Source organism: Etheostoma cragini, chromosome 21 (assembly GCF_013103735.1).
Source record: "Etheostoma cragini isolate CJK2018 chromosome 21, CSU_Ecrag_1.0, whole genome shotgun sequence".
In the NCBI taxonomy this organism is placed as follows: Eukaryota; Metazoa; Chordata; class Actinopteri; order Perciformes; family Percidae; genus Etheostoma; species Etheostoma cragini.
In genome coordinates, this window is record NC_048427.1 from 5425821 (window position 1) to 5452472 (window position 26652).

Below are 26652 nucleotides of genomic sequence, written 5' to 3' on the forward strand. Positions count from 1 at the left end.
ATGAGATAAAATTGCACTGGATTTGATGCCTGCACTGTTTTCCTGTAAATCCCTCGAGCTTATCTGAATCAGTACTCTAAAAAGAGATAATTCCAAAAAATAGGGTTTGATCTCAATAAACATCTCCTTCTTTTGTCTCACACTTTGCTTTTTTGAATTATCTTCCAAGACCACCACAGCCAATCAAATACTGGCATTTCTGCATCCAGTATCATCGGTTACAATTGTCTGTGATTCATTTTACAATGACAACGAGCAGCAGGAACACGACGACTTTCTAAAAGCAGGAGCTGATGAGGTCAATTTCTATTCCATGTATGTGTTTTCTTCACTTTTTTGGTTAGTTAAACTGTAGTTTCCTTTCTCTGAGATGGTCCTGCAGATAAAACAAGGGAAGTCAAAAGGGGAGGGAGAGTTTGACAAATGATACAATTGGAAGAAGAGCAGAGAAAGAGCGAGAGATGGATGTGTTTAGAGCGGGAGAAACAGAGAGATATAGATAGATAGATAGATAGATAGGGATGAAGAGAGATGGGCATGGAGAGAGTGTGCCCTCCTTGTGGCTGCTGCAGTACTTTGCAGGGTGCCGATTCATCACGACCAAATACACTACAGAGAGAGGAGGGGAAACCGGGGGGGGGGGGCGTAGAACACATACACCAACGTCAGCATGCAGTCTGTCATCCTCCGCCCCCTCTTTCCTCTACCTATCACTCTCCTTAAAGCACACACACATACACACACACAAAACCAAGCCACATACGAGTGTGTGTGTGTGCCTTGCGTTCATGTAGAGCTACAACTGTATGTGCATACTGTAAGTGAGTGTGCGCAGCTGAGCTTAGTCGAAGCCTAAGGGACAGTGTTGTGTCAATATTATCTTTCAGCATGCTGATTGAATGTACTAAGAGCTATTTCCTCTAATTATGCACTAAAGAGAGAGAGAGAAAAATCCTGCAGACATGGTTTTCATGTGTTCTTCCTCGTTTCTTTTGTTTTGCGCTGGTCGTTTTCTTGTCCGCGGACTCTTTTTGTTGCTGAAAATACACAAAGTAGGAAACACACTCAGTGGGAGCTGCTGGGAAAAACAATTAGCTGGAATGGGCTGAAAGCCACACAGAGCTGCGTACTGGGGTGTTGATTTCTCTGCAACCATCTCACATTACAAGAAGTCTGTTGATTTAATGTAATTTCAACAAATATTGCTTAATTTTTTAAAGATAAAATGTTTCTCCCAAAAACCAACACATGTAAGTTACAATTTAAGCGCCCAAACTTAGACAAAGCATCAGATTTAACACTCGAATAAACAATTGGATAATAGTTAAATATAGTCTAATCACCAGGATTGCGGTGTCATTTCTCTTACATGCAAATAAAATCAATCAAGCCCAATCAAGAAGGCTCTAGACAACAAATGAATGTGGCGGAGGTTGCCATGGCAGTACCTGAACCATGGTGTGCATGTTTGTTTGAGCCAATTGAGCTTTCAACCCCCTGCACGGAAAATATCATAGTACAGCATGACCATTATTTTGTCAGTAACATCTGACATTTGACATCCAGGTTATGTATCTAGATCAGTGGTTCACAAACATTTTTAAACCACGCCAAAAATAATCTCTCCTTTAAGTCTTTCCATCACTTACTCTGTCAGTTGCTATTCCTGACTGCTGTGCACCCAGAAAGCATGTTGGGTTACTATGGCAATCGGCAAAGATGAGCTGTCCTGTCTTAGATACTGCATATTTAACAGTAAAAAAAAAAAAGGAAAAGGTGATTGTAGCTTATTTCTGTTTCAAAACATAATAGAGAATTGTAGCTAATATAAGTAAATGTTGCCTTGTTTTCATGTTGTGAACACATTACAACGTTGATGAAAAAAAAGACAGAAATTAACTCGTTAATATCTTGTGGCCCCCTTTGTTTGTCTTTAAGACACCTCACAGTACCATGGTACCCATTTTAAAAACCGCTGATCTAGATACAGATTTTTTAAATGTGTAAATGGGACTTTTGGGCTATAGTTTACCATAAAAATATGGTAAAAAAGAAAAAAAGCAGTATCAAGTGAAACACGGGACCTTTCAAGAAACCATTTAAAACCCAGTTAAAATCATTGACTGTAAATTGAGTGGACAGAGCATGTGTGACGTCACCCATTGGTTTGTGGATATCTGCTACCCGTCGTCGCGTTTGCCGTTACGGGTGCCAGCATCCTGGTTGTGGATGTGACAATTTTAGACGAGAGGGAGGAAAGAGGGAGGAGCCCTTACACTCTACGTTACAGTTTCACTGCCAGCCATATCATAGCCATGCCCTAAAACACCCCCTGCTTTATTGCTGATTTTAAAATCAAACAGACAAAAAATGTACATCATTCTGTGTTGCAGCAGACTTAAAGGTCCCATGGCATGAATATTTCACTTCACTTTATGAGGTATTTAACATTAAAATGCGTTCCCCCAGCCTGCCTATGGTCCCCCGGTGGCTAAAAAATGGCGATAGGTGTAAACTGAGCCCTGGGTATCCTGATCTGCGTTTGAGAAAATAAAAGCTCAGATAGGCCGCTCTGGAATCTTTTGTTTTCCAGGTTTAAGGCACTTCCTCGTTGTCTATTCATATACAGTCTATGGTTAAAATATTAACTATTATCAGTAGAGCCTGGACGGTCCTTTTCCTCTGTAAAACATTAAAGCTACATACTTTCACTGTTGCTGAGAAAAAGAACAACAAAGAGCAAAAGAAGAGAGAATGAACAACAAAGAAAAGTCAAACCATAGAAGGGAAAAAGACCTCAGTTCCATTGGGATCTAAAACAAAACACTATTTCTATTTCTAACTAAAATATACAAGTATAACCCATTAAAAGGAATAGGTTGATCCAGTTGCTTTATTTCTTTTTTTTCTGTGTTTGAATATATATTTTTTTCTCTCAGGTTCTGTGGCATCTCGACATCTTCCGCAGAAGCTTTCGACAGTTGACCACACACAAGTGCATGGAGGACTCATGCATCTTCTGCGCCTTAAAGGTAAAACACTCCTGCTTTGTCCTCTAATGGCGTGTGGAGGTCATACTGTTAACATTAGGCATTTCTCTGTCACTACCCGATGTGAGTCAGGTGCAGATGTGAGTTGTGCATGCTCAGATTTAAACAGTTTTCGGCATAACGTGTCATGCTAAAATTTTTGAAATTCATGAAATATTAAACTTTTCTCATTACAAACAATAACAGACGATAGAAATCATTTCAAAAACGATTTAGCTATCTGTGATTGTTTGATTGCCAAGGTTATCTTACAACGCCATTTAAGTGACAGCCTTGTTTGTGTGTGATGCTAACTTGCAGCCAGCAGTGAACACACCTTGTTTAGTAGGTTCATTTTTACTGGATTGACATTACATAAGTCTCTTGTCAGCATCTTGTAGGCTATATGTTGCAAAGTTGACACATGCGTAACTCACATCGGGTAGTGACACAGTGTGACACGACTGCAGTTTCTCAATAAAAACAAATCCTGTTTATTCCTCCCGCTTAAAACACAAACATTGTTGTCAGAATTGTAAACCAGAGGTTTGGACTGATGTTTTACGGAAGTGTTGTACTTACAGTATATGAGATGCCAGTACTTAGCTTGAGTGTTTCTCTTTTGGGGGACTTTCTACATTTCCTCCACCACATTTCTGAGGGAGACACAGCTAGAGTAACATGACACAGAGCCCAAGAAAAACCTACATAACATCGCTATATGTTGTCGTTTTCCCATCTTTCCTTCCATCTTTTCTGTAGCAGTAGTAGGAGAGACCTACAATGTCTCCTAATAAACACAGCAGGGGAGATTCTTGCACGGGGTTATGTAACCACTGCAACCAATACTTTTAATTCAAAATGGAAAAACAGGAGAGCCACCCAGGCGCCCAAGAATAAAGTTTAATGATACCTGTGTAGCATCTCTAACTGATCAACCGGCCATTTATAATTATGTTTTGTCCTTACTTTTTCTTTTACCCTTTTCCTTTCCTCCTTTGGTTTCTGTCTTTGGCTTGTAGATTTGTGTCTTCATTCTTTAACATCTTCTCGTCTCTTTTCCCTTTTTCCTACTTTTCTTCCTTCCTTTCTTGCTTCCTTTATTCTGTCCTTCTTTTCTGTCATTATATACTGTGCTTTATTTTTCTGTCAAATGATTGTCCTTCACAATGAGTACCTTTAATCTAAATACTTGATATTTTACTTTTATACACTTGAATTCTGGCCTGGCTCCGCCCTAGTACGTACTCCCGCTCAATTTCCGTTTCCCTCCAGTACACGTCTGGGTTTGCGGTATATTTTGAGCTTTTCTCCAGGCAAATCTTTGGCGGTCCAATTAGCAAACAGAGGGAGTGTTCATGAACAATGAAGTTGAGGTTGCGCGGTAGTTTAAGTCTTAGTTCTGTAATGGCAGCGGAGAAAGATGTGAGCGAAGCCAATCGGTCTGTTCTGGAAAAAATATCCTGAAGTTAAAGCCCGAGCAAGAACAAGCTTTGCTGAGTTTTGTTGGTGGCCATGATGTTGTGCTCCTCCTCCCTACGGGGTTCGAGAAAAGTTTCATTTTGCAGCTCGTTCCGTTAGTGGGGAAGGAGTTAGCTAAGGTGAACGCTAACGATGCTAAGCCGACGTCCCGATCAAATGTTAGCGAATGGTTATGGCAGTTCCGGAGTGGCTCTGGGCAGATCCAATAGTTTTAAATTTCAACCGACTACCCGCCTTCAAGAAAATTTACAGTAAGTGTTTAGAAACAGGGCATGTAATATTGCTTTTATATGTTGTTTTCCTGCAGCTGCTGATAGAAAGTTACCAAACAAAATAGGAAGATCATAAAACCCTCATAATGAACGAGCCTCATGCAGCTCTGTTCCAGCCATTTGTTGCATCAATGATGACAAGTATGTGTCTGAGTGAAGGGAAGTGTGTGTGTGTGTGTGTGTGTGTGTGTGTGTGTGTGTTTGTGTGTGTGTAGCAGTGTCAATGTGCGTGTTCTACACGCTGTTCTGTCTCCAACGCTTCTCTGTAATTAATTGGCTGACTAAAAGCGCTGAGCTAGCAGAGCCCACGCTGGGATGCTACAGACACACAGACACACACACACACACACACACCTACTCATGCACACAAATCTTACTTGCATGCTGCACACGTTAGGTTGCTAAACACATGCATTTTTAGGTGCTCACAAATCTTTCTTTCCACCCTGGGAGACAAACACACACACACACACAAGCATGTGGGTGTGTTGTGTGTGTGTCACTTAGCCGTGAGTGTACAAATCAAAGGTATTGTTACTCTGTTAAGTGTTCACATTTGCCTGTCAGTTTTAATTAGCTGTCCTGTCACCGTCTCTCCTTTGTCAGAAACAGATGTAACATTGTTCTTATAGTCTGTGTGTAGCTTGGTCCCCACGGCAAAGGAGATGAAAGTCTCTGAATAACGGGTCGAGACATGCACCAGATGAACTGTAATGGCGTGTTAAATTTTCAAATATCCATTTTACAGAAACTAAAGAGATAAATGAGGATTTGGGGATTTTTTATTTTGGGAGGGATTGTGTGTGGATTTCGGTTTATCTGCAGCAGGTAAAGACGCCCTCCCTTTGTAGTAAACATAAGTTCAGAAGCTGCCTGTGGCTATCCCTCTAGAAATCACTGCAACACTTTATCTCTCTCACCAGCAAAGCACACACACACACACACACACACACACACACACACACACACACACACACACACACACACATATGCAAGTAATAGGGAGAGAGAAGAAGGAAAAGGAGAGAGAAGAAAGTGGGAGAGAAGAAAAGAGAAAGATGAATGAATGTGGTAGTTGGTGAAGATTGCTCCTGTCTTCATACCAGTGTGCGTGCGTGTGCGTATCTCACCAGCAAAGCGCGCACACACACACACACACACACACACACACACACACACACACACACACACAAATACACCTACCTCTCTTACTCACTCTGCCTCATTGTCCTCTCCTCTCCTCGCTCCCTCCCTCCCTCTGTAGGGTATATTCCCCCTCCATTCTCCTTGGCGCATTGCTGCAGTCAGCACAGCCACCTTAACACACACATACACCCACACACAGACAAACACAAACTATTGCTCACACAGTCCCTTTTCCCTCTTCTCCTTTTTCTCTGTTTTACCTTTCTCTCTCTTCCTTTCTCCCTACCTTTGTCTCTGTCTATCTCTCCTTCACACAAACACACACACACACACACACACACAAACACACACACACACACACACACACACACGCACACATGCACACTGTCAGCAGGACTGCATTACCTTTCCCAGTGCCAACCCTCAGCCTGCACACACTCAGCCACACTCACAGACGGAAGTTTTGTATAACATTTTCTCCACATCGGATAACAGACACCATGCTTCCAAAAGTAACGGTTCTGACTTTTTTAATATAACCAAAGACATAAAGGGGAAATAAAACTAGGAAACAACTCCAGGGAATGTTTACTTGTCTGCATTTCACACAGATTAAAGCTTGACTTGAGATGAATATGTATGGGTGGAAGAACTTGTGTTATTATAAGATTGTGAAGTCAAATAGATGGAAACTTAGTGAGATGGAGTCTAAGCAGCCCCAACAGGTGCTTCAACCCTGTCTCCATGGCAAATTTCTAGTGAAGAGGTGTAGGTAGAAAGTTTTGGTGTACAAAGCAAAAGACTACACCACTAAAGACCGGGGATTGCAATCTGTGTCCCATGCATTGGCGATTTTAGACCGTTTTTAGGGGGGCTCAAGCTCCAAATTTCTGTTTTAGTGCTTCAAGTGAGAGTTTGCAAACTTGTCTTTAAGTGACAAACAATAACAGGTTCAAAGGGCTTGAAACAGGTTTAATATCTTGTGTTGCTGTAGCCGATGCTATTTACCTTCTACCGACCCAAATTGAAACAACGTAAGCCACTAAAATTGCTGAATGTTAGAATTTTGTGTCAAAGTGGTCATTTACTGGATTTATAAAGTGTAAAGTTTAGTTCTACCATAGTGTTAATGGTGTCAGAAAACGTTAGTTGATGTTGTTGTTTACTAGCTAGCTCAGAGATGAATGAAAGTTACTAAAAAACTAATAAAATTACTGATTAAGCAGCGGGGGTTGACACTTTTGCAAGGCACTGTATCCGTGTCACATTGCCCCCCCCCCAAGGTCTGATCTTAGAAATGCCCCTGGTCCCATGTGTGAATGCGTTTAGGATAATAAAACACTTAAGTTAGAGAAAGATGGTGGTTTTGGTTAAATGCATCATCTCAAAGGGGAACTTGTCATGAAGAATATTAGCTATGGTTTGCTTGAATTTGCGTCAGTTAAAATTGATTGTTTTGATGGTGGAAATAGTATTTAAAATCCATTTGAATTCTTCACATGGATGATGTGAGGAATTTCGCAGGAACCGCTTTTCCCATGTCCACCCAGATGTTTATGTTTTCACTTCAACATATCTAAATGCATGATTTTCTGCATGATTTACTACTTGTTCGTTAAACTGCTTCCAGTGGTTGCTCTTGACACACCAAGGCGTGAGCGGAAAAAATGTAACTTTCTTTTTATGCCGTAGTAGGTTTATCACACATTCATTCAGTAACTGCCGGTAATAGATCCATTCATAAGTGGGTGAAAATAGTCATTCTTGGTCATATCATAGAAGCTCTGTGCTTGATTTTACATTTGTGTCCAAAACTAAAATGGACAGTGTAGAGACAAACATGTGCACTTGAACTGGGTTAGAATATATTTCTGCCTCTAAACCCAGTGTTTCTCAGTCTTCAGGACACAGAGCATCTGCTGCTTTTCAGTCCAGCCATCTAATCAGTGACTGAATTACCGCTGGGACTGAAAGCCAGCAGAGCACAAACCCCTGCTCCGGCATGTCAATCCAAACTTGTGTTTTGGGCTGTTTTATTGTGGGTCAAAAATAGTCGCTCGGTTTTTGCTTTTTCCAGCTCCGAATTCTTACCAACAAAAGAAATTAGGTCATTTTTTATCCGTTGGCAATCTGAAGAAAGTTACCCATGCTTTTATCTCTCTGACTTTATAAGAATGCAGCTCTCTTCCGTCCAGGCTCAGCCAGAAGTTAATCTCACGGCCTCAGCTTGAATTGAATGCTACTTTTTGTACTCATGTCTACTGCATTTAAAGCACAGATTAATCTGGATCAATGAGCCATAGAGTCATTTGCAAGACTGTCGTGTCTACTAATACTACTACTGTTACTACTAATATAAATGCAACCATAATATAATGATAACATAACCTCCCCCAAGCTCCTGCTGTTGTGGAGAAATCTCAACCCTGTGCAGGAATATTAGGCCTTTGTACAAGCATGAATTGTGCAGAATTTGATGAAGATTGTATAAAATGTCTGGCATTTGACAATTTAAAAAATGTGGCTTTCTATTCCTGACAGTGATTCACAACTTGGGGGACAGGACCTCTACAGTGGATCACACGATAAATGTTATGACCCTGTGTTTGGTTCTGGTTTTGTTGGGGGTTTTGTGTTTGTGTGTTTTCTTCTTCTCCTCTATGCAATGCATGTGGAAGGGGGGCGGGGCTGGCTTCTCCAGGCAGCTGACGAGTCACACCTGTATCCATTCATCTCATCACTAGGCTTGGTCGAGATGAGCCAGGTCTGCGTAGAATGATCACCGGCTATCGCCGCCCGTTGCATGCCGGGTTGGAATTGTGTCCGACTTGATCCCGACCTGCTCTGACGTCATGCCCACGTAGGCAACGATGACCTCACAAGATCAAGGCGGCCGCAGTTCTGAGACGCGGGCAGCACAGTTGCTCTTCACCAACTGCAAGACCCAGGCGGATCCAGCATGCTGGGAAACGCCGGCCTCTCAGCTGATCTAACAGCTGATTGGTTCAGAATCGACTCAACGTGACGTTGTATATGAACTTTTTTATTGTTTTTAATCGAAAGGGATTTCAACTGCTTTTTGTCTGATTTAAAGGCTTATTCTATTCAGAACACGTGTGGCTGACAGTGACGTTTAGAGGTCAGAGAGACTAAATCCGTTCAGATTACTAGATTATCATCTAGTCTGTTGTTAATTAATATCAGCAACAGATAGCATGTAGAGCATTTTGAGAGCTACTCTGACATAATTAAAACCACTGGAGACTGTATACACAGATATATTGGTCTGATAACATTTCATTAAATGGGAATCGGACCACAGTGATTTGGTCACTTCCTGTTCAGAATGCTGGAAACTGTCCGACTTGAGAGCGGATTTGGTCACCGCCCCCGGCTGCTGCCGATTGCTCTAGTCCACTTTACAGGCAAGGCGCAGTTCATCTCGAACGAGCCTAATCGCTCCATAAAAGCCTGAGCTTCACTCCGCCACTCTGCCAGATAATTCCATCATGTTTTGCTATACAGCATTACCGCGCTGCTTGACCAATTCCTGTTTTTCCACTCCGCCTCAGAGGCCCATTCCCTGCCACCCTGTTCCTCTACGCTTATTGTCCCAATACACTTTTGTTCACTTACCACCTGTGTCCTCTCTCTGCTTTGGGTTCCAAACGCCACTAGTTCTCAACATGAAATCTGAGAATTAAAGGGATGAAGAAGAAAAACAAAGTTATTTATTTCTAATCTGATAATCTAATCCAATGTTACCTTTTTCTAAATATTTCAGGACAGTATGTTATGCTTTTGTTAGAGATGACAGGAAAGGAGGGGAGGGGATGCTGCTGTTCATGGTGTGTTGACATCCTTCAAGCACAGGTTTTGGGGTTGAGTTTTACCTCTTAGGGATTTGATCGCTTCTTTTTAAGGTATAATGTGTAACCTTTCCACATTAAAATATCTAACAATGACTAGATTTGTGGCATTTTATCTTGTTTGCCAGTCAGAGTTGTGGTTGCCTCCCAGAAGCTGTCATAAATTGACTTTCTATCCAGTTTTAAACCCACATGTTTACGATATACATTTTAGGTCTTGGCCTTTTTTTTAACCTGATGAAAGATTTTAGTCATCAGACCTCTGGATCAAGTCGTCAGATAAACAAGCTGAGCGGACTGTGTCAGCTCTCTGCCGATAAGCTGAACTGTGTCAGCAAAACACAGATTTTTAACGTAAAACTGCTTTATTCAGTGTTTGTACCGATTTTAATAATCACCAAAGTTTGTTCCGGGGAGCTGCTCTGCTGCTAATTTTGCTTCCGGTAAAAAAAAACAGTAGACATTGCTGTATTGTGATAACCCCAAAATGTTGGAAACTGGAGGTTTTAAATACATGGGTTTAAAATGTGAAAGGCTTTATAAATAAGCACCTGCAACCAGTTACTGCAGACACATTTTCTTGTATATAGCTAAATTTCATATGCGTGTATCATGCAGTTTTTTAAATACCTTGTTTACTAATAAGTGAAACAAATAGGTCAAAAATCATAACCTCCTTGGCCGGGGTAATTATGATAACACTCGCTCCTACGCATACAAATGAAGCAGCATTATTAAGGCAAAACAGTAAACACAGAATTGCTGTATTGGTCTGGAAGTCGTTTGGACTTGCATGGATGTAAACGGAATGATCCTTCTCTTCAGGCTCGAACGCTGCCCTCAAAACACACTTCAGTGGCCTAGCTTTCTCTCTGAGCCCCCTGCAACAGTTTGGTTTGTTTTCTATTTTACTGCTACAAAGCACTCTGAGAGCTGTTTTTGTCAGAGAAAAGTGCACTACAAACGCCATCTATTATTGATATGTCTGATATTGAGGCCAGCTGTGGTTTGAGGCTTGGTGGTTGTTTTAGTCCGGTCTAGGTTTGTTGTGCAGCACTTTGGTTCCTGACAAGTTGACAACTAGTTCCACTGGTTCTGTTTTAGGGGTCAGTTGACAGAACACAGCGCCGATTTACAGGACAAATGTGATTATAGAGATTTGTTTCAGTCTGAGAGGAGTAAATACACAAACACATACATGCACATGAAACGTGTGCATGGACATAAAGTACATACTGTAAGTGTCCATGCCAACAATGCCTTTTAGAAAAAGTATTTCATGCACAATGTTTGTAGCAGTCCAATAAAGCATTAATGTGTTTTTACGTGTGTGTGTGTGTGTTTGCAGAGTATCTTTGCTCAGTTCCAGTTCAGCAGTGAGCGCGTGCTGCCATCAGATGCACTGCGGAGCGCGCTTGCCAAGACTTTCAAAGACGAACAACGCTTTCAGCTGGGTATCATGGACGATGCTGCAGAGTGCTTTGTGAGTCTATGGCACCACATGGACACACACACACGCACACGCACACACACACACACACACACACACACACACACACACACACACACACACACACACACACACACACACACACACACACACACACACACACTCAAGTGCTGAGGGGTTGCCTAGAGGCTTATAGGAACTCAGAAATCTTCAGGGAACGAGGAATATCTAATACAGCAGCCACAAAGAACCATGTTTTTCCAAGGATTAAATGTTCAACTTTTTTGTTTTGACAATTGCAGCCTCACAAATTGTTGGTTCATTACAATGTATTTTGTTGGGAGGTATTTTTTTAATTATTTTGTCCACCCTTTGTACCTTTAAGTTGATGGAGAGCAAAGGCCTTAAATTATGACAGCAATCACAGGTTTGGGAACTACCCTAAATATATCTTTACATTTACAAGAACTGATATTATACTCTATTTTTATTTATTTTTAGTTTAACAATCTGCTTCTAAAATCAAAGGCAACACAGTGTTACACATTGGTGACATATATTGCAGAATCATTTGATTTGATTAAAACATTGCTCAGCTGCTGTATATATAGTCTGTTTTTCCTTTTTATTTACATTTACTACATTATGCTATTTTATCAAATAATATTGAAAGATCTTCAAATTTGTTTAATTCGGCATTGAATGGGACATTATATGAATGGTTGGTGTCTCAGTTTGGAATGATGCGTGTCATTTTTTAAAAGAGAAAATCAAGAAAAAAAATGTCATCAGTCACAAGTTTTATTATTGTAATATCTTTACATTTCCTCATTGCCTTTCTCTCAGCCCTTGTTGTTGCTTTCTATCTACCACTTTTGGTATTTTTCTCCACTGTGTGGTTGTGTTTGTGTGTGTGTGTTTGTGTGTGTGTGTCTGTGTGTGTGTTTTATGTGTGCGCGTGGTTGCTGCTGTCTGATCGATTGGTAGTAAATGTTTTCAGTCAGGGAATCCGTCGGCTTCTTATGAAATATAGATGCTGCTCCCACGGTCAGATGAACAGGAGCACCAATAGAGAGGAACGATCAAACACACACACAGGCGCACGCGCACACACACACGCAGAGGTTTGTGCCACTATCTTTGTGAGGACCCGTCATTTATGCATTCCCTAGCCCCTTACCCTAACCTTAACCATCACAACTAAATGCCAAACCTTAACCCTTACCCTCACCCTAACCTAACCTAATTCTAACCCTAATCTTAAAAACAAGTCTTAACCCTCAACCAGCCCTTTAAATTTGTGGGGTCCAGCATTTTGGCCCTACAAAGCTGTTGGGACACCACAATATACTGGACTCCCAGTGTTTGTACCCCACGGATCTAGTTAAACAAGCCCAAACACACACACACACACGCACTCATACACGCACGCACGCACACACACAAACACGTTAAATAAGTATACAATATAAACAAGCACATATGCCAACTAACCACACAACACTCACACATTAATTGATGCCGATTTTGCTTCATGTGTGTCTTAGGAGAATCTCCTGATGCGTATCCACTTCCACATCAGCGCGGAGAGTCGAGAGGACATCTGCACAGCCAAACACTGTATACCACATCAGAAGTTTGCCATGACTCTATTTGAACAGGTTAGACATTGTTCAGTCTCTCTGTCACTTTAAAGAGCTTCTACATGCTTTACTTCTGGAGCTTCAATTAAAACAATAACCATCCACACAAACATTTTGAAGAACACGATGTCCGGCAATGAATCTGAGGATGTATTTGTGTGTGCAGTGTGTGTGTAACAGCTGTGGAGCCACATCGGACCCTCTGCCCTTCATTCAGATGGTTCATTACATCTCGACTACATCCCTCTGGTAAGACCAGACACACACATGCACATACACTCACTGCACACACACATTGCAGTAAATCTGGCAGCAAGCAGAGGCTGGGTGGCACTAAAGGAAGGTACAGCGTGTTCTCTTCTTCCCTGCACGGGTCCCTGCTGAACACTGAACTGTGAGCACACAAACACGCACACACACACACACACACACACACACACACACACACACACACACACACACACACACACGTGCAGGTGAGCTTGTGCATAAAGTCTCTTCCATGTTCAGGTTTTAGTGTAGGTAAATCCACACACGGGACAAGCATCTTCAAAGCTGTTACATTGCACACGGCCCGAGTCAATGAAATAAGGAAAAGGGGAAGTAATCAATCAGCTGTTTGATTCAGTCCACCCAGGGGGCGACACAAATCTATAAATGGAACAGTGGGTCGGAAAGGCTAGAGATATCACTCCATATCCCTTTCGGAAATGGAACATAGCAGAAGAAATAGAGGGATGAATGGAGGGGCCAAAGTACAAACACTGTAAACACACTATGTCAATGTAGTTGTGGGGCGCAGCGGAGCCACCGCTCTATGTTTGTGCCGATTAGCACTGCCAAGCTATTTTTACACTCAGTGGAGCCTGTTGTTTACAGTCGAGATAGCCAAATATGCAAAAGTCAACATGAATAAGATAATCAGAGGGCAACAAAAAGACAAACAAATGTCTGGTTCGAAGCACAAGTCGGACATAAGTAAACAGAAGAACAAGTGTGTTCCTCGCTGGTGCGTTATTGTTGTTGTTTCTGCTTTCTTAGCCTCTCATCTGCCTGTGCATCTGAAGAAGAGAGGCCAAGCGGGGGGTTGAAATCGAGAGAGAGAGAGAGAGAGAGACAGAGAGACAGAGAGACAGAGAGGTTGAGTTCATTTCAGGCTAATGGAAAGGGTGAGAGGAGGGGAAGAGATGGAGGAGGAGGAGAGATTTGAATGGTTTTTAAAAATCGTTATTCTTAAAGGAATACTTCACGAGAAAAAAACAATGCTGATTCATTGCACATTTAATCTCATACATGGTCCGGAGCTGCAGACAGGCTTGCATAAGTCCATTTGGCATTCGCAGATGATAATAATATGTATTTGAGTTTGTCCTTCAGAGGACAATCATAGTTAAAAAGGGTAAATGCAGCTCAGTATTAAAGTATGATTGCTTAAAGCCTTGCCGAAAGAGATCGTCTCAGTTTTGTTCCACAAGTATTAGTTTTTTTCACAAAATTATGCTAGTTGTAGCTGAACTACTCCTTTTGTAACAATAATGTGTCCGTACTGTTATTGCTCCTGTAGGGAAATTGTCTATTAGTGTGACCCCTAAGGAAGGTCAAAGATCATAATCTGTCACTCAGGATTTAGAAACTTGCTCCAATAATCTTTTCTACAGTGTTAATAACTGCATATCTAGATTCCCCTCTTCTCTTTTTTTTCCATATTTTTTTCTTACAGGACTGTAGGACTGCCAGTGTGCAGATGGAGATGTGTGTAAATGGTTGCCTAAGCAATAAATACGTCCAGATGAACAACACTCTGTAGAATTAATAGATTTCCGACAGGTTTTCAGCCAGAAATACCAAAGGAAATGAAGCAATCGCCTGCAAATTACAGAACAAAGAAACGTTAAAAGTTAAAAGAATAGGAACAATGTTTCTGGTGGCTACAATTCACAATTGGGCTTCACAATAGATTTTTTTTTTCTATTTAGAAAAGCTTTTATTCTTGGACTCATACACATTCACTGCATGCGTCATATTGTTGTTGTGTGTGTCTATGCTGCAGTAACCAGGCGGTGAGGATGCTGGAGTGCAGAGAGAAAGCCACACCAGACATGTTTGGAGAACTGCTCCGCAACGCCAGCAACATGGGAGACCTGCGCAACTGCCCTGTGAGAGCACACACACACACACACACACACGCACACACACACACGGACACACGGACACACACACACACACACACACACACACGCACACACAGACACACACTTCAATGCGCACAGTATGCTCAGCAACTCAAAACTGTTGTGTACGAAACATAAATTGTGCTTTTAGACATTTATTTTCTGTCTCTTTCTGTGTCATTTTTTTTCTTTCAATCCAATACCCAAAATAAGCAAATTTATTTTTTCTAACATCAAGGGATGGGGAAAAAAACAATGACAATAATACAAAAACCAGGATGAAAATCAGTTTAAAAAAACAATACAATGCGCAACAGAACATCTTTGGTAGTTGCATCATTTGTTGTTTGTTTTTCCCTCTCTTTCCTGGTGGGTCTTTGTTACATAATCAGAAGCTCATTTGCATTTTCTCACCATTTTCTCTCTTTCTATTACCGGGTGCATTTTCTAAATGTCTCTTCATTGACCTCCTTTAAAGAAAGACATAATGATCATCGTCATCTTGCAGCAGAAAACTGTAGACATTTATATTTTTGGGTGGAAATTAGTTAAAAAGAGAAAAGGAAAAATGATGAGCCTCAATTATATTGTCTGCTGCATTGAAGAGAGATTGGCTTAAGAAAGGGAGATACTTTGTTCTGCAGGGTTGTGTGTTGTGCAGCCACATGGGAAAGTGCTGCTGCTGAATGGTTGCAGCTTGGACCCGCTCCCTGCCAAAGTGTCCGCACAAAGAGCCTCGACAGCTGCCCCGCTCTTCACACAGCAGCAGCAGCAGCAGCAGCAGCAGCAGCACCACAACCTTCTCGGCTGCAGCCGCACTAAAACACACCGCTTATGCACGGCCTAAACATTGACGTTGTGTGCGCAGTCCTGTGGGAGCCACACAAACCAGCCTCTGTTCATCTTCCATAACCACCATATTTTACCACATCGGGCTTTGCTCAAACAAAGTGATGGGGTTTGAATGGTGGAGGTGCTGCAGATAGCAGATTGTGAGGATGTTTGATGGTGCCAAAGAGTTGACAGAGGAAACTGAAGTGCTAGATAAACAATTGTTTGTGAAATAAGCTAAAAGGAATTAAATTAATTCAATATATAGATGGGGTACTGGAAGAAGTTTCCAGTATTTTACCACTTGAAAATAAAATTAAGACATTTTACTTTAAGGCCATTAAAGCCGCTTCTTGCATTAAGTCATTTACAACGTTCTGACTACATTGGATCAATTTTATTTAATTTACAAGCAAGATTTCGGCATGTTTTTCCATCTGTGTTCTTGCTGGTTTGAAGTGGGCAAGGCTTTCTTGAAAAAAGTGATGTCACATATTTCCAAGAACCAATCCGGATTTAGAAATATAGAATCTGAATCTAAAGACAGCTGGGATGGTTTTTAAACGCTAAATCCTCAGGCCTGTTATAATATAAGTATTTAAGAATTAATGTGAGCTGATTCAAACTACTGTATATAGTGCTAGGTAGTTTAATCTGCAACAGTACATCATATTTCATAAACTGACTACTTTTATATAAAGAAAATATGCAAAGTAACCATCAAATTAATGTAGAAGGGATGAAAGTAGGATGTTATCCTCTCAAATGCAAGGAAATACAAGTATAAAGTAGCAAGTACAAGACAAGAACATTTCCTTCAGCTGATTTTAACACGTCTCCGTTATCTAAGATAACGGAACAAAAAGCCACACTTGTGACCTGTAGGACTCACACATATATCAGCAATTTGCAAGCAACAATAATTTGTGAAAAGTGACCATTTGTTTTTCACATAATAACGGGGCTCGCACATTTCTTTTTGTGGAAGGCTTTTTTCTTTCCGTGTATTGGCAATCTTTCGTATTGGTAAAATAACTTTTTACTCGCCAAGTTAATTGCTTAGATCTGGGGACAAATAGAAATTGTTAAAAAGAAGTCAGACATGGTAAAAAAGACAAGCAGTCAGTTGATCACTCAGTTTTTAAACCAACCTGCAGGTTAGCCAAACTTATTTGGAAGAGGAAACAAGCCACACTGTTTGGATTTTAGATGTAGTTCCTTTCTTTTTTTTCCTCCAAATAAAATGGTTTCGATAATCTGACTGAACTGTTGGCCTGTTTACAGCCTTGCCCCATCAGACTCATGTTGCCACTTTCCCAGATCCCACCATTAGGTACATTGCAGTCCAATGTTATCATTGTACTGAGGGGGACGATGGCCAAAACAGAGTAAACAGGATTATACATACCCTATAATAATATAATAGGTACACAGTAGTTAAAAAAAAGTTTTTGTACGTTCCTAAATTGTTACATAACTTCATATCTTGTTTCCCAGTACCTACATATAAGTGTTGGTATGTACTGTACTGGTGTCAGTGTAAAAGATTACACCGTACCTCAGGAGTAATTTTGACTTTTATTTACTTTATTTCACTGAGCGGAAGCCCCTCTTGTGCAGGAATGCTCTGATCACATTCACACAGTTAAACATTCATACCTGACAGCTGCCCAGTCCAACCACAGTCTGATCAGCTGGCCACTGCGCAGCTCCACTGGAGGGGTTGGGTTTAAGGCCCTTGCTCAAGGTAATGAGGGAGGGACAAGCGCTGCTCTTTAACTTTCCCCACACACAGGACAATTTGTCCTGTCAGTCTGGGGATTGAACCGACAACCTCCCGGTCACAAGCTTGCTTCTCTATCCTTAGGCCACCCTGCCCCAAAATAAGTAATAAACGCTGTACATTGCAGGCTGTAATCTAAAGTGTTACTGGGAATTGCAAGTTACTTCCCCTGTCTGTGTGAATGTTTGGTGGTTCTCCCTACATATGCCTCTTCAGCTGTCACTACGTTAATAAAAAGTGGGATTGTCCTTTTATTGCGTTGCTGTATGAGTCCTGAGGAAGAATGAGCACAAACAATTACCTGAAGTTGTTTCATTTTGTTCTAAAAAAAATGCTACGATAAACATTTTCTGCAAACCTACATTATCCTTTGACCAGCAGTGCTATTATATAACTCATTCTCTATTGGAAAGGTCTGCATAGCCATAGCAAAAAAAAAAGAAATCTTTGCATATAACATTCCGAATCGAGACTGCACCGATCAATGTTGTATTATGAAGCAGAGCAAATCTGTTTGTACGATCACTTGATGAATGATGTTGTCAGCTGCTGTTCCCAGCAGTGAGGAAGCACCGAGACCTAACTGAGGCTGTGTGTCCCAGCGATATGTCCTAAGCTAACAGTGCTGTTTGGCGCCTACTCCCTGGCTTGTGTTTGTGTCCCTTTCTGAGAATTCAGAAGCAGACCCTGGCAAAATACCCTCCTGCCATCTCTGGTGCCAACGCAAGATAGCACACCATTCACAAAGGGAGAGCTCCGTGTGTGTTTGTGCATATGTGTGTGTGCGAGTGTTGTGTTTGGCAAAGTGTCTGGTTGCCGGGGTGTTCTCAGGCTGTTTCCGAACCCACTCTGCCAGCACTGCGTGCACGCTTGTTTGTGTGTGTGTGTACGTCTTTTCTATGTGTGCAACGGCTCTGTGGTGGGTCATGACTCAAAGGAAGTATTCAGAACACATGGTTCTGAACTCAACAGAAGGCCCAAGGGACAAATGCAACTCAGCACAGCACTTCTTCCTCTGTCGTTCTCTCTTACAATCCTTTCATCATCTCTTTCTCCAGCCTTTTATCTCTGCCCCCTTTCCTCCTACTGTTCAGTAAGTGTGTGTGTGTGTGTGTGTGTGTGTGTGTTTGTCTGCCTGCATTCGTAAATTGTGTGTAATCATCACTGCCAAATCAAGGGATGGTTCTAGCTCTCATAGCACAGGATGAATAAACCTGGTTGATCACACACTTTCCTTTTCGTTTTCTTTTTTTTTTACCTCCTCCCCCTCTCTCCATCACAGAGTAACTGTGGGGAGGTGTTGCGTATCCGCCGGGTGCTGATGAACTCACCAGAGATCGTGTCCATCGGGCTGGTGTGGGACTCAGACCACTCAGACCTGGCGGAGGACGTCATACACAGCTTGGGGACCTGCCTGCGTCTGGGAGATGTAAGGGGATCACACACACGTTATACCGTCGATAAAAGCACTAATATATGATTTGTCATGTTATGTAAGGTGTACCAGTGAGCCAGAGGTGCTAGCAATTGTGACATTGACATCAATAGTCAGATGTTTGTGGTGGTGACTGCACCCTCAGTGCCTCATAAGTCTCACGAGACATCCCCATGGATCTGCCAGATATTTCTTCTTATGTAGTGGAAGGGGTTCTAGGGAAGACGTATGGTCCACCACTTAGGTCCAGACTGAAAATGTCAACAACCACAGAATGGATTTCCATGGAATTTGGTGGTTTCTAGAGGATGAGTCCTAGGGACTTTGATGATCCTCTGACTTTTCATCTAGCGCCACCATCCGTTCAAGTAAAAATGATTTATGCCCAAATGCCTGCAAAAACTACTTTGTGTTTTGTGCTGTGTACCTAATGTTTACATGCTGATCCATGAAGCTGTGTTAAACATTGCCTGCAAAATATCATAATCAGCATGATCACAGTGAGCATGTTAGCACGCTGACTTTAGCTTTTAGCTTTTTCAGAGCACCGAGTACAGCCTCATAGAACAGCTGGTGTCTTGATGAGTTCCAAATTGCATACATTCCTTTTTCTTTTTACTTTTAGTATGTTCTGCAGCTGCCCTTACAAAGTACATACTTTGAATACAGTTTGGACATACTACTTCTTCATAACACTTGAACTTTGACCCTCTTGCTCATATAAGCTCTGCAAAGGATTGTGGGTCCGAATAGCCAGAAAAGCATGCTGGCTCGCCCTGTGCAAAATCTGACCAGATGCAGTAGGGCATCCTGGTTTTGTTTGCATACTGAATTTGATACACTATGTACGGGGACATACTGAATATATTTTGGCTACTAAACAGTACTGGAGTATGGGTATTGGAATGCAGTGAGGTTTTTAGAAGGTGAGGTTTGGTTTAATTCAAATAAGGGCCGTAGGTCATGACATAATTGGCAAAGTTCTAGGCTGATAATCTGACTGAATTCCCATTTTGTTTCACTACATTGCACGCATTGAGCCCAATATTATGACAAAGGAAAATGAGTCCCACTGAGAACGGTTAATGATTTTGCGGTTTCTGCATATCATGAAAAAGGTTAGACAAAAAGTGATTTTAAAAATGTTGGCTCCTATATCGTTTAAAATACCAGCATATGTTACAGCTTTTGAACTTTGAGCTTTCCCCGGGAATTATGAATGAGTGGACTCTTTTCTTGTAAACACTTTGAATTCAAATCCATTTAAAGGCACCATAACTATTTTCTCAGCCAAACATGTCATGGATCTTTTATTTTCAGCAGAAATGTGGCTACTCAGACATGCCTTCATTTTGCCTGAGTGAGTGAGTTTGCCAGAATGAGTAGGCTTGCTCCATTGCAGTTTGTAAACAAAATTCAAAGTTGGCCCCTCTTCCCATAAGCCCAAGCTTCCTCTCCTCTACTTCAGTGCTCGCCAACACCAGATTCACTCACGGAACGAGCTTTGTCCGCTTCGCATTCCGCCTTGCTATATTTGCTTATTAATTTAGTTTATTCGGTGCTGTGTCTGCTATTTTTTGTTGCATTCTCTTGCTTCTCATGCCTATTCATGCGTAGGGGCTACACACCAAGTGCCCAAAGGCTGACACGCAGAAATGTCCCTGAACACAACCAAATGGAAAGAAAAGAGAAAAGACTGGAAGAGGGCAGGGTCTCTGCAGATAGAGACACCGCCACATAATTCTAGTGGGTCATAAATGAAGATTTCAGAGAGATTGCTACCTTTTAAGTGATTTAAAAAAAAACAAACACATGTTTTGTTTTAATCTCTTCTGTCTTAAAACTTGAACAGCATTCGCTCATTAGTCCTGCCGTTACAGACTTGTCTGTGCTGAATGCTACACCTTGTTTTGTGTCTTTTGTTGAGCCATGACGTTAAAGGCCGCTAAAAAACGAATAAAACAATATGAATGAAATAATACCAGAAACTTAAACTCCACGTCACAGGTACAGATACCTAGAGGCATGTTCAAAAACACACTGCATGAACACATGCAAGGACACACTTGTATAAATGCAAATGCAAACACTCAAATACACTCTCAATGACAAATACAGAATACAAATATGTGCATGCTGCAGAGCCCAGTAAACTCAACCAACCACGTTCTAGCTCACTCTGAAAAACAACAAATTATAGCACACACAAATTATAGCGCACACAAAGCAATAGACCACCTGACCTTTTTCATTATCCATTATTCTCATATAGCTGCTGCTTTCACACCTCAGACACACACGTGTTCGACCCATGATACTCTGCCGTGACTGAGTCATGTTGATGCATTTTAAAGCCACTGTAACATTGCCGTCCGCATTCTGAAGTGAGATCTACAGTATGAATAATGGATAACAGAATATGACTGTGTTACAGTTAGTCAACTTATTTCCTCTATCTTCCATCTCCTGTCTCCGCCTGCTGCGTTTCCCCTCGTTTTAATCCCGCCGTTGAGAAATGAAGCCTGTTGTCAGATGCAAATCGGAGGCACAATGTCTCGCATTCTCTGCTTTTATTTAGTCGTTCAGGGAATCAGAGAAAGGGAATCCATCGGCCTCCTGTATCACTCCTCCTCTTCCACCGCTTCCACTTTTTCTCTTTGTCTGTTTTCTGCCTCACAGTCTCTTTTTTTCTGCTTTCATTACTCTTTTATGTTCTTACCTTAGATTCAATTATTGTAGTGCTGAAACGATTAGATAGTTTTTTTTTTTATTCAAATGAATAGATAGCGTCATGTCATTCATCAAGGTGCTCAATGGTGAACACTTGTTGGTTCCGATTTTTCATTTGTGATGATTTGCTGTTTTTGTTACTGTGTTATTGTGAACTGAATATCTTTGAGGTTTTGTATTGATAATTTGAGAAATGTAGTAGTTTTGAAGACATCATTTTTGTTTTGACATTTTTCACATTTTGTAGACCAATCACTAATAGACTAAAAAAAGTGATCAATAATGAAATTATAAGTTACTACCAGGCCTAGATGAGTACGGAAACATATGGGTCTTTGCAGAAGCAGCAGGTAAAGATAGTACACTTCAGAATACAGTGAGATTATATAGAAGGTAATGCTCTCAAACCTACAACTTGAGTACTTTATTGCATTGTTCTCTGTATTTACGTGCAAATAGCATTAGTATTTATGTGAGATCTGTGCATTATTTCTGCATGAAAAACTGCAGTATATATGCCTAACTGTACAGCACTGTATGTGCAGTATACACTGAGTTTGAGAAAGAGTTTGAGAAAAAGGCAGTGTATGAAAGATGACTGCTTACAGCAAATACACTAGGTGAGCAAAAATGTGCTTGTATTCACATTACCTCCCCTATCTCTATCTCCCCCCCTCCAACTGCACACCTCTTCCTCTCTTCCCTGCATCCCTCCCTCCCTGTCTCCTCCCTCCTCTCTCTCTCTCTCTCTCGCTCTCTCTCCCTGTAGTTGTTCTACCGTGTGACAGAGGAGAGGGCTCGCCAGGCGGAGCTCTACTTGGTGGGCATGGTGTGCTACTACGGCAAGCACTACTCCACTTTCTTCTTCCAGACAAAGATACGCAAGTGGATGTACTTCGACGACGCCCAAGTCAAAGAGGTGAGACACAGTTTGGAGTCTGCATGCTACAAGGCAGGGGGGATGTGTGTGTGCTGTGCAGTATCTGCTGCATCTCCAGTTGTGCCTGTGAGAGCAGCAATGACAAGAACTACGCTGTATGTTGGCTCAAGTACTGCATGGTCAGTGGGGGCGGCCTGAGGTTGATTACGTGTTTCAGGTGTAATCCCTGTCTTTGTTTTAATCTTAGCGCAGGTTTAATTACTAAAGCTGGTATTATGTTGTAACACTTCATGATTCAAGCATGAGCTATTCTCCATAAGGCTGGGAAATATTATACATCTTGTGGTGACGGAAGCAAGGGTTTGCATGTGTCAAAGTGTGATATAAAGTGAATCTACATATCCTTGACACTTGTATCACTCACAGTGCACGCTGTCAATCATATTATGTCATTGAGCTAATAGAAAAGTGTGATTAATATGACATCGGTACAGACACACAGCAGCACAATGTGTTTTTGACCTTCTAGTTTTGGTGGAATGTGCGTAATGTAATATCTTAATACAGATTTATTTTCTCTTATTGTGTGTGTGTGTCTGTTTATATACGTTTATGTTTCTCCACTTGTGTTTGTGTGTGTGTGTGTGTGTGTGTGTTGCCCTCCTGCACCTCCAGATCGGCCCTAAGTGGAAGGACGTGGTGTCTCGCTGTATCAAAGGCCACTATCAGCCCTTACTGCTGCTCTACGCTGACCCCCGGGGGACTCCGGTGATACTGCAGGAGAGCCCCAACCCCTGTACCAGCTCCAACCCGCACCTGGAGCTCCAGCACTGCAGCAGCAAGGCTGGTTACGACAGCGAAGACTCTGGTACAGCAAAGATGACACACTCTGCTACAGAGTACTCTGTGTTTATCATTGTGTGTGTGTGTGTTTGTGTGTGTGTGTGTTTGTGTGTGTGTGTGTGTGTGTGTGTGTGTGTGTGTGGGGGGGGGTTGTTACAGCTTTACAGCTCTGACCTTCAACCCCATAATTCAACATCTGCTTCTGTTTACAGCAAAGCTTGAACCTATTTCCTGCCTTTGGCAGTAAACATATCAAGATACAGGATTAACTGAAAGGTCATCTCTCTTTCACTTATTCTCTCTCAGGTCGGGAGCCGTCCATATCCAGTGATACTCGTACCGACTCTTCGACGGACAGCTCGAGTCACCGCGCCTCTCGCAGCCGATCTCTCCACCAGTCCACGGGCAGCCACCTCTCCAGTGAATCCCAGACCACAGTGGTCTGTAATTACGACATCGGCACACCGCCACACGGTGCTGACGCCGGAGGTAAAACTGCATTCGAGTCCAGGGACAAAGTTACCTGTACAAGTTGTCCATATTAACAAAATAAAGCTGCACGTTCAGTCAAAACCCTTTAAACAACTCGAAATATACAAGTGACTGCAGTGTTTTCCGAGAGTAAGAGAATGTACTAAACTGCAGTACTCGTGGGTACAAGTAAAAGCAATCAATCTAAGGCCAGTTTTCAAGTTTCAGTGGTAATGAAGTGAGTACTTTGTGCTTCATTACTGCGGACTCTTCAGGTTATGCGCCTCGTTACTGGTTTACTTGCACTGCTGCCTACATAATTGCCCTCTGTGGGATAAAACTGTTATTGGATTTACTTTTTCTTTTTTTCTTCTCCCACGTTTAGAGTCAGCACTGGAGGGTCCTCCCCACCCTCCTTCTCCTCCTCTGCAGGAGTACAAGGAGTCGGCCGTCTTTCTCCTCTCCTCCCGCCGGCCTCTCACATCTTCCTCCTCCTCCTCTCGACCCCTGTCCTCCTCCTCTTCGTCGGGAGTTGGGGGTTGTGAGGGCGGGGTTGGGGGACCTCACTGGGAGGATGAAAGCACCAGCAGTGAGAGCAAGTCAAGGTACTGCACCACTGAAATACACTAATACATCGACTTTAGAAATTTTGCCTTTGAATTCACATTTTAATTGTGTAAAGTTGTATATACCTATTTTTTTAGGATATCTTATCTGAATATTTGCGTAAGCAAAAATCAGTACACCTTGCAATTAATAGTGGAGAAAGAATTTTTTTGATCTTCTACTTGAAGTACAAACTATTATCAACAAATCTACTTTGTTCCAAAGTGTTATATGAGCACAACCACACTGCAGTACTGTTGGTGCAATAAATAGTTATAAGCTCTATCTGAACTGTAATTAAGTATTTTTTTAGGTCATGTATTTTTACTTTTTTGACTACCCTCTAAAATTAGTTTTCTTTCTAATTTCTTTTAAGAATTATATTTAGAGATGCATTTGAACCTTTTGAGGAGTGTTGTCAAAAAACTTGTAATTGGGATATCATAGTATTTTTCCACTCCTGGAGTTATGTAACATCCCATGTAACATCCTCCTCCCTTGCACTGTAGTTCTTCTGGAGGCCGCTACAGACCAACCTGGAGGCCCAGAAGAGAGGCTCTGAACATCGACAGCATCTTCACCCGACCGAGGGGCTCCTCTCTGGGCTACAATACCTTGCCTGGTCCCTCTCTCCCTCCAGAGCCCCAGGACTTCTATCCCTTGGCGGGACCCACTCCACCCTCACAGCCAGGGTTACAAGAGGTGGAAGGGAGGGTGGTTGGGGAGTTGGAGGCGGGGTTTGGGCTGGTCGGACAACTCAGGTCTCTGGGCAGCGGGCGGACAATGGGTCCCCCTGCCCCTCCACCTCTGAGAGGGGAGGAGCACCAACCACGTCTGATTCAGAGGATGGAGAGCGGCTACGAGAGCAGTGAGAGGAACAGCAGCAGCCCAGACCGGTAGGAAACTCACATATAACAATTACTGTCTTGTTCATTCTGTCGTTCATCCTCTTTCTCTCTCTTGGTTTCTCTGTCACCTTCCATTTAACTTTAGTAGCTTGAAATACAAAGGTAACATTAACAACAATAAAATGTCTACCAGCAGTCATCCATAACAAAAAATAAATCAGTGAACATATTTGTCAAGAGACACATGATCTGCACTCTCAACATCTCCCCTTTTCGTCTCTTTTTCTCTCGCTTTCTTTTATCTTTATCTCTTTGTCTCCACAGGGAGGTAGGTCAACAGAAACGTGTGCTGATGTCTGGACCTTCATGGCGTTCAGTGCCCAAGTCAAAGAGCAGCGGTGCTATCCTGCAGGAGCTGCCCTCACCCAACTGGGGCGGCGGCACCAACACAGGTGTGCGTTAGTGCATGTGTTCACATTTATTGAATGTGACTTGCATTTGATCGGATTGAACATTTCATGTGTGTGTTTTTTCAGGCGGCTCAGGGCGCAGTGAGCTGGATGAGCTGCAGGAGGAGGTGGCGAGGAGAGCCCGCCAGCAAGAGCAGCAGAAAAGGAGGGAGGCTGAGCGTGAGGCGGCCATGGGATTCAACCCCAAACCCAGCAAATTCATGGACCTGGACCAGCTCCAACACCAGGGTATGGAAAAACAAAGAGGGATAAAGAGAAAGACAGAAAGAGAAATGTAAGAGGGAGGAAGGGTAGAGGAGAAAGAAGAGATGTATGAGAGGTCAGGAAGGTTTTAAGGAGAGCAAAAAAGCTTGGTTCACTCAACTTACAGAAAACATTCTCTCAGTTACCTCTAGTGGCATCTAGCAACGCAGAGAGTTTGGGCTATATTTGCCCAGGTTTTAAGACATTTGTCGCTGAGATTTCTGTCCCCACTTCCATACAGTGGATGGGAATATGATTTTAATCTGTGATACTTACAGCAGTTTATAGGGCCTGTTTCTTTGGTGGAAGTTAGTTTTGATGCAAACGGTCTGCATGGGAAGATACCAGAATCAGTAATTAGTGAGGAAATATATGTTGTATGTATGTACAGATTTTTGTGAACTGGCCCTTTAAGAAGAAGGGCACTGAATTTAAGCTGCACAAGACAAC

At 42.1% G+C, this 26652-nt stretch overlaps 1 protein-coding gene across 3 annotated transcripts in view; it reads left to right on the plus strand.

Moving 5' to 3' along the window:
• usp54b (ubiquitin specific peptidase 54b) overlaps nucleotides 1-26652 on the plus strand; it is a 53214-nt gene that overhangs the window by 14856 nt on the left and 11706 nt on the right. For all 3 annotated transcript variants that reach the window (XR_004654949.1, XM_034859405.1, XM_034859406.1), the window contains 13 exons: nucleotides 2940-3032; nucleotides 11147-11281; nucleotides 12796-12909; nucleotides 13058-13140; nucleotides 14942-15047; nucleotides 18959-19105; nucleotides 22611-22760; nucleotides 23397-23589; nucleotides 23871-24053; nucleotides 24421-24640; nucleotides 25151-25537; nucleotides 25814-25941; nucleotides 26026-26187. Coding sequence is in view for 2 of the 3 variants with exons in the window: in XM_034859405.1 (XP_034715296.1) it covers nucleotides 2940-3032; nucleotides 11147-11281; nucleotides 12796-12909; nucleotides 13058-13140; nucleotides 14942-15047; nucleotides 18959-19105; nucleotides 22611-22760; nucleotides 23397-23589; nucleotides 23871-24053; nucleotides 24421-24640; nucleotides 25151-25537; nucleotides 25814-25941; nucleotides 26026-26187 (2101 nt within the window). In the remaining variant the exon portion in view is untranslated. The remainder of the gene's footprint in view (nucleotides 1-2939; nucleotides 3033-11146; nucleotides 11282-12795; nucleotides 12910-13057; nucleotides 13141-14941; nucleotides 15048-18958; nucleotides 19106-22610; nucleotides 22761-23396; nucleotides 23590-23870; nucleotides 24054-24420; nucleotides 24641-25150; nucleotides 25538-25813; nucleotides 25942-26025; nucleotides 26188-26652) is intronic.